At 44.7% G+C, this 12,134-nt stretch overlaps 2 protein-coding genes across 4 annotated transcripts; one reads left to right on the top strand and one right to left on the bottom strand.

Moving 5' to 3' along the window:
* The first annotated feature begins 1,336 nt into the window (after positions 1–1,336).
* On the top strand, positions 1,337–4,241 carry LOC136496347 (phosphomannomutase-like). Of its 3 annotated transcripts, XM_066492002.1 has the most exons (11): positions 1,339–1,521; positions 1,618–1,662; positions 1,766–1,832; positions 1,929–2,005; positions 2,395–2,430; positions 2,520–2,575; positions 2,655–2,754; positions 2,845–2,940; positions 3,020–3,109; positions 3,293–3,344; positions 4,022–4,241. In XM_066492002.1, exons 1-11 carry the CDS (start codon positions 1,447–1,449, stop codon positions 4,075–4,077), a joined length of 750 nt encoding a protein of 249 aa, XP_066348099.1. In that variant the 5' UTR covers positions 1,339–1,446; the 3' UTR covers positions 4,078–4,241. The 3 variants fall into 3 exon arrangements, with proteins under 3 accessions (XP_066348098.1, XP_066348097.1, XP_066348099.1); XM_066492001.1 differs by lacking the exons at positions 3,293–3,344; positions 4,022–4,241 and adding an exon at positions 3,345–3,625 and having other exon boundaries at positions 1,337–1,521; XM_066492000.1 differs by lacking the exon at positions 4,022–4,241 and having other exon boundaries at positions 1,337–1,521; positions 3,293–3,625.
* Positions 4,242–4,253: 12 nt separating this feature from the next.
* LOC136496349 (uncharacterized) lies at positions 4,254–5,519 on the bottom strand. Its single transcript, XM_066492003.1, has 2 exons — positions 5,426–5,519; positions 4,254–5,272 (listed from the first exon to the last, which is right to left on the bottom strand). Exon 2 carries the CDS (start codon positions 4,991–4,993, stop codon positions 4,394–4,396), a length of 600 nt encoding a protein of 199 aa, XP_066348100.1. The 5' UTR covers positions 4,994–5,272; positions 5,426–5,519; the 3' UTR covers positions 4,254–4,393.
* Between the last annotated feature and the right edge of the window lie 6,615 nt (positions 5,520–12,134).

Genomic DNA, 12,134 nt, shown 5'->3' with positions numbered 1-12,134 from the left:
TATGTTTGCGGGTGCTATCTTTATGAGAAAGTAACTCAGCCGAACTGGCTAGTGCGTGGAGGGATGAGTGCTGCGACTCGGGTTCGAACCCTGGCAGCCACATTTTTTTTTGTTGCCCCCTTCATTTTGCATGGGAATTTTGCATGGGCGTGCATGCCACTGTTCCACCGGTGTGGCGCGTCCTTTTTCGCGCGGATGGAAGCTGGAGTCGCTTGGGGGCCTGCATTTTCGCTTGGCGCACGTTTCAGGTTGTTTGATTTTCTTATTTCGTCTGCGCGCTCGGATGGCTGATGGTATGCGCTTGTTTCGAATGAGAAGACCGACGTTTGAGCTGTCTGTACTCCACGCCACTGGCTTATTTATGCGGCAACTTGCTTTCCCTCTTCTCCAATGCCATTTACTCCCTTGCCTTCCCTGCCTTGCTTGGTGCTACTACACCGCCATGGACTAGCTGTTCTCCTTGCACATCTACTACTACGGCATAATGGCTGATTACTTCTCTGGCTTTGATCTCAACGTTCGTGTAGAAGAAGAAGAGGACGGCAACCTGCCGTGGGATCTCAACGACGACAGCGGTAACCATCTATTATTAGTTCCGTTTTGTTTTGTTGTTTCTGTGTGCGCGACGGCAACCTACCGTAGGATCTCAACGACATCAACGGTTTCATGTTGCAGAGCATGAAGATGGCGATGGCAACAGAGTTTCATCTCGCAGAGCATGAAGATGATGACGGCGACGCTTTTTTTGATCTGAACGAGCCTCCGTTGGAGCATGGCAACGGTATGTTCTTTTCTTTTTGGACATGAATTGTTTCATTGTATCCGGTGGAGCATGGCATGCATATTAGGTTCCATTCTCAGCATGCTCTTTTATTTTTGGACAGGAATTGATGAGAAGTGGTTCTACATCCATCAGAAATCAGAGAGGTACTACTTGCTACCCGAGGAAGATGAGCCACATCGAACTTGCAAAAACAAGAACTACATCCCTAGGATCATGTTCTTGTGTGTATGTGCTCGGCCAAGATTTAGAAATGGAGAATGTGTGTTTGATGGCAAAATAGGTTGCTTGAAAGTAGAATATTGTATTTTGAAAGTGAAAATAGAAAAAATTGATATCATGGTTCACTTGTAAATTTATTTAATTTGATGCATTACTAATAACCTTAACGTGCTATTATGATACTTTTCAATCTTGTATTTTATCTTTTCTGGAAGTGTGAATAGTTTTCATGTCTCGTAATAGTACAGATTGCCCATTAGGCCAATAATAAGATCACGATCTTTTGGTGAAATTGATCGACCATGACCTTTAAAATTGACCTTTGAGGCCATGGGACCGGATCAAAGCCAGGACAGACAGAGTCTAGTCCAAAGGCGCCCGTCCAATCGCCTCCAGCTCCGGGGAAACAGAAACAGGAGAGCGACGGCTTGTTGCGGTTGGCGATGGCTGCGCAGGGAAGGAACGCGGGCGTCCTCGCGCTCTTCGACGTCGACGACACCCTCACCGCGCCCCGCAAGGTCCCGCGAGTTTCCCTGGAATCAATCCCTGGCGTTTTTAGCTTTGCGAATTAACCCCGCGCCGCGCATGAATCTTCTTCTTCTTGTATTGGTCAGCCGGTGACGCCGGAGATGCTGGAGTTCATGAGACAGCTGCGACAGGTGACAACTGAGACATCTCTCTCACCACCCCCCTTACAGCAGCATCAGCTGCTGCTGCTGCGCATATATGCAATCTCCGTTATGATTTTGATTTTGGGAGCAGCACGTGACTCTCGGCGTGGTGGGTGGATCTGATCTGGTCAAGATTACCGAGCAGCTCGGCAAATCAGGTATGGAGCCTATACAATCAAGTTAGTTGGTCCTCTCTGTTCGTCACTGCAAAATTACATTGTTGATGAGCTTGCGTTCAAGTCCCCTCGTTGCAGTTTTTACTGATTACGATTACGTCTTCTCTGAAAATGGCCTGGTTGCACACAAGAACGGAGAGCTAATTGGAACTCAAGTAAGTTTGCGTGCACCTTATTTCTACTGTCTTATATCAGTTATATGTATCGGTCAACTCTGAATTTCAGACCATCAAATTCAGTATCAAGAAGGAAGTAGTAGTAGTAGTATAATTAATGAAGTAGAACTGAGACTGACCAGGCAAAGCAAAATCATGTTGTTGGCGAATATTAGGCTTGGATGTGAATCATTTTAGTAACACTCAAAGCTTGCATGACCAGGCAAAGCAAAATCATGTTCTACGGGCATTGTTGAATGCCTGCTTGAGCTAACACCGACAACTAACACAAACCAGATGTTTTTACTGTGCCTGCTACTCTACTAGAATTAAATATCTGACTCCTTTAGGCTCTCACACTGACCAAGCTATTGTTTTGCACTCTGCAGAGTTTGAAATCATTTCTCGGAGAAGACAAGCTGAAGGTGAGTCTAGGTGGTAGCATATTCGCTTTCTTGCACTGCCCAACCGATACAATCTCAGGCATCTGCTGAAGATGATGTGTTCTTTCCAGGAAATTATCAACTTCACTCTTCACTACATTGCTGACTTGGATATCCCAATTAAAAGGTCAGTGATTAGAATAATTCTGGTTTGCACTACCTTATATTGTCTTATTAGTCATCACTGATTGTGATTATTGTCTCAGGGGTACATTCATAGAGGTCCGAAATGGGATGATTAACGTGTCTCCTATAGGGAGAAATTGCAGTCAGGAGGAGCGTGATGAATTTGAGAAGTATGATAAGGTACAGTATAAATCATCACCTACTAAACATTAGTAACTTTGTGTAGTCGGACATGCATGGAATGGTATCATTCAAATACATTTTCTCCAGGTGCATAACATCCGGCCTAAGATGGTGTCCGTGCTTCGTGAAAAGTTTACACACTTGAACCTGTCATTTTCTATCGGTGGGCAGATTAGTTTTGATGTGAGTCTCTAGGACTTGCGCACATTTTCCAGAAAATATTAGGCTTCATGGTATTTACTATTTCCACACTAAATGCCAGGTATTTCCCCAAGGCTGGGACAAAACTTACTGCTTGAGATATCTTGAGGAGTTTCAGGAAATCCATTTCTTTGGGGATAAGACTTACAAGGTGGTATATCTACTTTATTTACTTGTGCTTGTGTCTTGTATGGCCTATATATGGTGTCTTGATATGTTTGTTTCCAAGCCACCGATGCAGGAATCCTATTTTCTTGCTAGTAGCCACGAGCACAATCGTAGCATGGCCAATTTTTGCTAATTCATCTGATTAATTTAATCTATGATTTAACAGGGTGGCAATGACTATGAGATTTTTGTATCTGACAGAACAGTTGGGCATACAGGTATATGCTGGTTGCATGGCGAAAGCTCAGATTTTGATGCTTATGAATTCACAATGTTACCTGACAAAATTGGACATAACTCAGGGTGGAATTTTTCCTGTGTGTTTCTTGCATTGTAACTAAATGGCAGAGCTCTCGCCACTTTTCTTGTGTGTTTCTTATTAGTTCCAATCACAAATACATGACGTTTAGAGGTTCAACCAATCCAAACTTTGGTTGTGTATTACTTATGTGTTTGAGTTTGGATATCTGAAAATAACGTGAGTGGATTTGTCTCAAAATGGAGTTTTAAAATTGTACTTTTGTTTTGTTTTCTAAATATTCTGTGACAAAAAGCATTGTGTTTGGGGGATCATGTCAGTATTAAAAATGTCGCATATTTGTGAGGGACTAGTAAAATTTCTCTAAAAAGAAGGGGGATGGAAAGAGAACATCACTACAAATTACAAAATCATATTTCAGTACTCAACTGGAGAGGTTATTGGCCTGCTTGGATGTGAATCATTTTAGTAATACTCAAAGCTTGCAAAATCCAATTAGTTGCTATGCTCTCTAGTGAATAGTGATGTGCTGGTCAAACTTGAGGGCAAATTTCCCATTACTGAAATGTGATGATACTAGTAGTCACATCGCAATTGACATTACTTCACTGCTGATTCAGTCATTTTTATTTGCAGTTACCAGCCCTGCTGACACGTTACAACAATGCAGAGATCTCTTCATGTCCAAGTGATCTCCATCTTATTGTGCCACTTATTTATATGCCTTGTAGATATTTCTGTAACCATATATATTCTTTTTGCATTTTTACAGCGGCTATATGCCACCATTTTTTGCTTCGAAGTTCAAACAAATTGTACTTACTCCACATTGTCAAATTTTGTGTTCTGAGTACAATTGGCGACTATAAGTGAAGAATCCACTGTTAATAATTACTCACTGCTTGCTTGTAACAAAAAGTGAAAGAAAAAGAGAGAAAAAAGTAAATAAAAGAAGCTATTGTTGATTAACTGAGCAATCCCAGAGCAGAGAGGCCGAGAGAGGAGTATTCAGGGCAGGTAATGCGTGAGGGCGTATGCGACGGTAGATCCGTAGAAGAGCAGGCCACCGACGACGAGCGCGGAGAGCGCGAAGGTGGCTCCGACGGCGAGCGGGATGCCGCAGGAGAGGATGCCGAACTTGAGCTGGATGGCATCGACCATGGACAGAAGCAGGAAAAACGTGCCCATGATGGAGCAGCCCGCGGCGAGCAGCATCATCGGCTGCGCGAACCTGAGCACGGCGCGGCGCCGCTCCCGTGGCCCCGCGGCGCGCCACGCCGGCATCTCCTCGCAGTCGTCCGACGGCGGGGGCTTCTGGGCGTCGCCGTCGCCGTAGAAGTCGTCGGAGGCTAGCAGCGTGATGGTCAGCTTCATCCCCTGCGCCACGAGGCTGGACAGGAGGTAGAAGCCGAAGGCGAGGATCTCGAACAGGAAGAAGTTGCGCGCGATGTCGTCCCCTGCCACGCAGGCCGGAGGGATGGTGGAGGACGGCGTGATGGTGCCCGTGATGCCGATGAACACCGCCACCGTGAAGAAGGTGTTGGCTGACACTATGCCCTCCAGCGCCTTCACGGCCAATTCCGGGTTGCGCCGCCGCATCGTCGGCATTGCTGCGGCCAGTGGCTCTCCTTGATCGATCCCTGGCCGCGCTCGCGCTGTGTGGGGATGGAGAGGGTCGATGAGAGTGGCTACTAACTATAACTATCACTGCTAGCGAGCGAGTGAAAGTGAGTGATGGGGGCTGGCTGACGCTGCAAGTTTCTTGTCAACGATGGTAGCAAAGGCTGTTGAGGAACAAGCAAGAACAATCCTCTTCTGAGGTGGGTTCACAACTCTGAATAAAGAAAGCAATGCAGTACTGGAGTTGGTATTGATCTGTCCCTGTCCCTGTGCAAATCAGATTCAACCAAGCTCGACCGTCAATCACACGCCTCCCCCTCGCATATCCAGTGCTAGAACAATACGTGATCCATACTTAAAGCGGCTGCAGGGATCAGAACCTAGTGCAGGTTGCTAGCTTTCCGGTGCGGCAACACAAACCTGAAAAGGCGCAGCAACGGCGCAGATGATCCAATTCATCAGGTCGAGGAGGAGAAGATGATAGCTCCTTGCCAACCACCGGTAGGTAGGTGTGCGCACTTGGTTCCCTTCCCAGTGTAGCAGACTGCAGACGGGCAGTGAGTGAGCTGTTGTTATGTATGCCCATGGCGTACTGGTTGTCCAGTAGCAAACCACTGGAAAGGATAGGAGAATAATGGAATTTTCATTGGAGGGGATCATTCCTTGCATTGGGGAAAACAGACTGCAGCCAACCAGAGAATGATTGTATTGCTTCTGAAATCATGTACTATGATGATGATGTGTATGTACAGTACAGCGCAGATACAACTTACTACAGGGGAAGATGATGATGTGTATGTGGTACACTGCACTGACTAGTTAAGCACCTTATGAGGGGAGATGCTTCCTAGCATGCATGTTGTATACACATCATTTACCTGCACATGAACACCACATGTTGCTGCTATCTTCTTTAATATCCACTCTCCATATGGCATAACTACCAGAATGGACCAAAATACAACACCTGGTGTGCTAGAGTTGGATGAAATGCTTTATGTTTCCTATCTTCATTTCTGTTCCAAATAGTACATAAGGATGATTTGACTCTTTTTTTTTTTGGTACACTGAATAGGCTTGAGTAAAGGTTTCCGAATCAACTTTTCAGATACTCAAGCTTTTATATATCTGAATTTCTGATGTTCTGAGGTTAATAATTCAGTATTGAGTCAACTTGTACTATAGTAACTTTCTATGGTTCCTATATGTATCACTTGAATAATGTAATATTTTTTAGTCTCGGATAAGATTTTTTTTTGGAACAAAATGGAAGGATCTCGTCCTTTCAAAATTGGAAAAAGAGTTTGAGTTTCATCGGATAAGAGTTTGTACTAGGCACACACCAGTGGCACCACCACCACTCAAGGTTCACGCTACTGAGGAGCGGGCCTGGAAGCAAAAGGCTTTGCAGCGCACTGCATGCACAGCGTGACGGAGGGAGACGAGCAGGTGTGCTGCAAGCAGGCCTGGCCCACTTATAGGGGTTCGCAAATGCAAAAGGAACGCGCGCTAGCCCGCGTGCGCAAGTAGCAATGTTTTTGCATGGCAGGCCAAGTGGGCCTGTTTTCTCTTTTTCTTGCACTAACACAAGACTTGACTGGAGCCATTAGCTTATAAAAAGCCCATGTTATATTATTATTTATTATTATCGCAAGTGCTCGGCACTTGTGATATCACAAGCCCATGTCATTACAATTTCAGAATTCAGAACTCTGGATTGAATTTTGGACTTATACTCTGAGTATATCACAAGTGCCTTATTTGAAGTATACATGCGTGGCAACCTTTTTTTTTGAGCGTTCGTTTCATTAAGGGCATGTTTAAAGTTTAGTCAGCTAAATCTAGTCTCATTTAGTCACTTTTCACTCAAACACTATGATTAAATGGGACTAAATGAGCTTTAGTCAACTAGTCACTAAATTGTTGCTAAGAGAGACTAAACCTCACATTTTAGCCATTTTAGAGCCAAATACCCTTACTAAAAGGGACTAAAAGACCTCTTTTAATCTCCTTTATTCACCCAAACCAAACCCCAGTGACTAAAGTTTAGGCCATGTTCGCTTGTCTTATAAGCCGTATTATTTCAGTGGATGAACAGTGTTTTTCTCTCACAACAAATCAACGAACAGTCCTTTTAGCCATGGCTTTTCAGCAAAGCGAACAGGGGTTCAGGTGACTAAAGTTTAGGAGGAGAAAACCAAACATAGCCTAAATAGGGGTTAGAATGAAATTATACGCCCAACATCACTTCATGGCGAGATGCCCTTGGTGATTAAGTGAACACGAACCCAAAGCACCGATAGATGGTGCATGCGTAACCACCATACATCCTTGTATTAAAGTAGGCGGAAAGAAGACAAAAGCTAACCCATCCATATCCATATTATAAAGATATCTAAAGTAACAAAACACTGCCACAAATAGATTTACGAGAACTATGTTAAACTCAACGACCTATACAACATGCTGTTTGAAAAAAAAAAATAGATATGCTTAGTTAATTATTAGTTGATCTACCACGAACAAATTAGAACGGCGAAGCAAGCAGTGTTGCAGTTCGCGTGAAGGAACCTGACACTGAACTTCAAGACCGCCTCCAAACCAAATCATAAAGCAAGCGCATTAGCTAGCTAACTGTTGACAATGCATGAGGATTAATTGACGAATTTGATTTTTTTTTTTTTTTTTTTTTTTTTTTTTGCTTGTGCCCATTGGTCAAACTAAAAGGCAAGCGTGGCAAAGCGATTTGGCCAAGGTAAGCTAAGCATTTGGGACGAGCTATCTGCTAGCCGTGGCTCTCCTCGACGCGCGCCTCGGCCTCGCTGGACAGCGCACCACCGAGAAAGCGATGGTCGGCTTCTTCGCTAGCACGATCCAAGACATTCTCGTCGGCGTACGTGGCTGGAAACCTGACGGTACGGTGGACAGGTTCGACAGTTCCGGGGGTGACGGATGGAAGACGGGCACCTCGTGGTGGGTGATACTGCTCGCGGTGTTCGGTTCCATGGTAGCCACGGCCTGACGGCCGCCATCGTCGGCGGTGTGCTACTTTGTCCAGTCAAGGCGGCGTCTTCTTCTTTTTATTTTATTTTGACCAAAGTCAAAGGCGTCGTCGGCCGCACAACAACACGGAGTATTGGAGCCCACGATACAGCCTCTCATTTATCGCCACGTATATAGGCCGCTTATAAGTAAAACAATAAAAAAAAAACTAAGCCTGCGGCGAACAGATAGCCCCCACAACTTTGTGTTTAAGGTAGAAGACATCTTACGCAGGCACGAAGTGGAGTAGACTCAAGCATCATCCCATCTAGAATAAGTTGATTACATAGACCAAGCACGAAGTGGAGTAGAGGGCAAGTGTGCATAGGCGCCACTCGACCGAGGAGCGGAGGAGAGAGAAAACTAAGAGAGAGGAGAGGTCGCCACCGCCGTCGGGACGCTGCCACATCGGCAGCCGCCAGCTCCGGTGAGCGCCTCTTCCGGCCCGTCTCCCGTGCTGTAATCTGCTTCGCCTCTTCGAGGAGGAGGGAGGAGGAGCCGTAGCGCGTGGATCCAGGGGCATCCCACGTGAAGGGAGAAGGAACTGCAACCAAACATATTCGAGAGGAAGTGGAGGGGGCAGAACCAGCGTTTACTCCAGTGAGCACCGACGACGAACTAGCGGGTCGTCGGCGCGGTTTCGCGGGGGATTGGACTCGGGGTTCGAAGGTGTCGGCTGACCATGGTAATTTCTCGTTCCCCTGCTTTTGTGATGAGAGTTGTGGTCGCTGTGGTGAGAACATTCTAGAAGGTCGAGCGCAGGTTTGTTGCATCATTCATGAGGAATCGCAGGCTTACTCTAGCATTTCCGCCATACTCGATTTCTCCGCAGAGTTCTCAAAGGGCAGGTGCTAACAGTCGGAAAGAGTTAGAGGTGGATTTGGAAAATTGTTTGAGTTTTGATCGATTTCCGCCATTGAGTTCTAAGCAGAAATCTCCAACACTACCTAAGCATTCGCAAATTGAGTGATTTGGATAGAGTTGAGCGCCTTCGTCATTGCAATTTACCTCCAGTTGTTGCGGTGGATTCGAATTCGATTGCAACTGGGAATTTGCCAATCCATTTCTCATGGAGCAGTAAACCGGATACTGCACTGGGTGGCGGAGATGTACAGAAGTCAATAGAGCAAATTGTTCAGGAATTGCAGCTGCCAGTGATGTGCACAAAAATGAGTCTGCCGCCATTGTTGAGTTCTAAAGCTCGAATAGATATTGAGAGTTCTGTCAGGGTGGAGAATGTGAGGAAGAAGATGAAACTGACCAAGGCTGAGGAAAAGGAAAAAAATAGGTGGGCCGGCCCAGTTAGGCCCATATATTGAGGACCTATTCTCTCATTCTTATTCTCCTCCACCCAGTCGCAGTCGCATTGCTAAGTCCGTCTTGTCATGGGTCTGGGTTGCCTCCGCTAGGGTTTGGGATCTAGCCGCAGAGAGATTTTCGGTGAGTGTGAGGGACATCAGGGAAATTTGGGGCTCAGGTGAAGTATCTCCGTCGTGTCCGTCCAAACATGACGAACGGAAGGTCGTTCGTTGAGGTCACCACGGACAAGCGGCAGCAAGGTCGTGAAGTTAGAGATGGTGATAGATTTAGAAATACTAAAGATGGGGAGAGATTTAGAGATGGGCATACTGGCCGGGATGGATTTCAGGGACCAAGGTGTGAAGGTTAGGATTCCTAGGCTCGGGATGGGCGTGATCAGCGAAATTTCTCAAGATCAAGGGTACTGGGATCCAAAGCAGGGCCGTCAACAGTTTCGAGGTCAGGAGCAGTGGGAGGTCCAGAATCACAAGAGGATGGGAGATCATTCTGAAGAGCGAGATGTGTGTCAGATGACTGAAGAAGATCTCCGCCAAAGATCGAAGGAAGGGGTATAATGTTCAGCAGAATTGGAGTTCGAGTGCAAGTCAGTCTTCAGGTCTTGCTATGAAATGTTTCAATTGCAATGATTATGGCCACCATCATTCTACTTGTAAGAAACCACCATTTTGTAATAGTTGTCGTGAGTCAGGTCATAAGTCCAACCAATGCTCTCTGATGAAATCTAACAAGGGTTTGCGACTCTATGCAGTATGGTATGCCTGGCTAGATTTTTTATGCTCTAGATCTACCTGAGCCTAAGGTAGAAGCTAAACCTGAAACAGAGGGACCAATTAGAGCTATTGTGTCGATTTTGGAAGGAAGGGGTACTAAGTTTAGAGTTAAGACTGAATTGCAATATCTGATGGATTCTAATTGGGATTGGGATGTCAAGCGCATTTCGGGGAGTGAATTTCTGGTGAATCTACCATCCAAAGTGGCTTTGAATTTGTTAATCAAGATGAAAAAAATCAAGTTTATTATGTCTGACATCATGGCTATGGTTGAGGAGTTAGATATGGATCCGGAGGTGTTTCAGGTTCTTCAGTCTATGTGGGTTAGAGCTATTGGCATCCTCAAATTTGCTAGAACTGAGTTTGCTGTTATGGAGCTTGCCTAGGTTGGTTGGTGATCCTAGAGGAGGTGCATTTTCCGTCTTTGCAGTGGAAAGCGGTGTGGGTAAAGGTGTCATGCCGAAATCCTAATAAGATAGGTGGGGCATCTAAAGTGTTTATTAACAAGAATGGTAGGAAGATAACTTGGTATTTTTTAGACAAGCTCCAGAATTATCCACCATCCAAGCCAGATGATGATCCTGATGATGAAGAGGATGATGTTACATGATGAAGAAGACCCGAAATCACAGGAGAGCCATGGATGGCTGGAATTGGGCAAACCTACACCTAGGGGATACTAGTCAGAAATATGGGTCTGGTTCTTCTAGTCATCAAAGGCAAGTTGCTATGGGTAGTTCTGAGAGTACTGGTCCACTTGTTGAAGAATTAGAGATGACTTCTCAGGGACCTAATGATGATACATATGATTATCAGAGGTTGATGGCAAAATCTAACATTTTTCAAGATATGCATAATTTAGCTACTAGTCTAAATCCGCAGGGTGATCTAGAACTTGAAAATGATGTGTCATCTGATGGGGTTCAGACATCTCTATAGGAAGGTGTAGTATCTGATGGGGTGCTAGTCTTCAATGATGAGGACAAAGTAGTAGACCCTGTAATGACGAAGACTTTGGACTCAATCTTGACTTATCCAGATGAATCTTGTGGGGTCTCGAAACTCATGCTAGTCAAGAGTGGCCTGGTTAATTTCAATACCAGACACAGTTTGTAAATTCAAGAGAAAGAGGGAGCAATGCAAGATAAACTAAAAGCTAGGACAAGCTGATGCAAAAGGTATTAAATTCATTCCCTCATCTTCTTGTTCTACTGAATACTTGCTCCTTAGATTCTATGGCTAGAGTATGTGGTTTCTCACCGGGGCAAGATGAGATTTCTAGAATTGCTAACATTTCTTTGATACAAGCTAAGGAAGATGCTTTCATTGCTTTGCAAAAAACTAAACAAAAGATTGAGTCGAGTTCTATTATCCAAAATGATACAATAATTAGAGTTCCTTTGGAGAATGAGAGTTCTATGGATTTGAGCCCCCCGGTGTTAGAGTTGATGGGGGGTGGTGCTGACACAGAGAATAATTTATCTCATTGAGATCAAGGATGAAGATTCTGTATTGGAATATTAGAAGACTGGGAAATACAGGGGGGAGGAAAATGCTTTTAGAATTAGTTAATAAACATTCTTTTGATTGTATCTGTTTACAGGAAACCATAAGTCTTCTTTTAGATATAGAGATTTAGAGAGGTTCATTGGTCAGAAGGATATGTCTTGGTCCTGGTTGCCTTGTTTTGGGCACTCAGGTGGTTTGCTCATGGGCATGGATAAAGAGTTGGCTATAGTTACAGATGAAGATGTGGGTAATTTTTACCAATGTTTCAATCTTACCACGAAGGCAGATGGTTTTCAGTGGGTGATGTTCAATGTCTATGGCCCTGCTCATGATGATAGAAAGTTAGAGTTCTTGGAAGAGATTCAATCTAAAGTTCAGTCATTGGAATGCCCTATGATTCTGGGTGGAGATTTTAATTTGGTGAGAAGAATTGAGAAAAAATCTAATGGAAATGTGAATGTTCAGATGATGGAGGCATTTAATGAAAT

Source organism: Miscanthus floridulus, chromosome 12, assembly GCF_019320115.1.
Source record: "Miscanthus floridulus cultivar M001 chromosome 12, ASM1932011v1, whole genome shotgun sequence".
Lineage (NCBI taxonomy): Eukaryota > Viridiplantae > Streptophyta > Magnoliopsida > Poales > Poaceae > Miscanthus > Miscanthus floridulus.
The sequence above is the reverse complement of the archived record's forward strand: the minus strand, read 5'-3'. Positions and strand labels throughout refer to the sequence as shown.

Excerpts from the sequence above, each read along its gene's own strand:
- LOC136496347 (XM_066492000.1), top strand. The coding sequence starts at position 1,447 with ATGGCTGCGCAGGGAAGGAACGCGGGCGTCCTCGCGCTCTTCGACGTC. Across the intron at positions 1,833-1,928 it reads CGAGCAGCTCGGCAAATCAG|TTTTTACTGATTACGATTAC; the intron begins GTATGGAGCCTA and ends CCCTCGTTGCAG. Across the intron at positions 2,755-2,844 it reads AATTTGAGAAGTATGATAAG|GTGCATAACATCCGGCCTAA; the intron begins GTACAGTATAAA and ends CATTTTCTCCAG.
- LOC136496349 (XM_066492003.1), bottom strand. The coding sequence starts at position 4,993 with ATGCCGACGATGCGGCGGCGCAACCCGGAATTGGCCGTGAAGGCGCTG.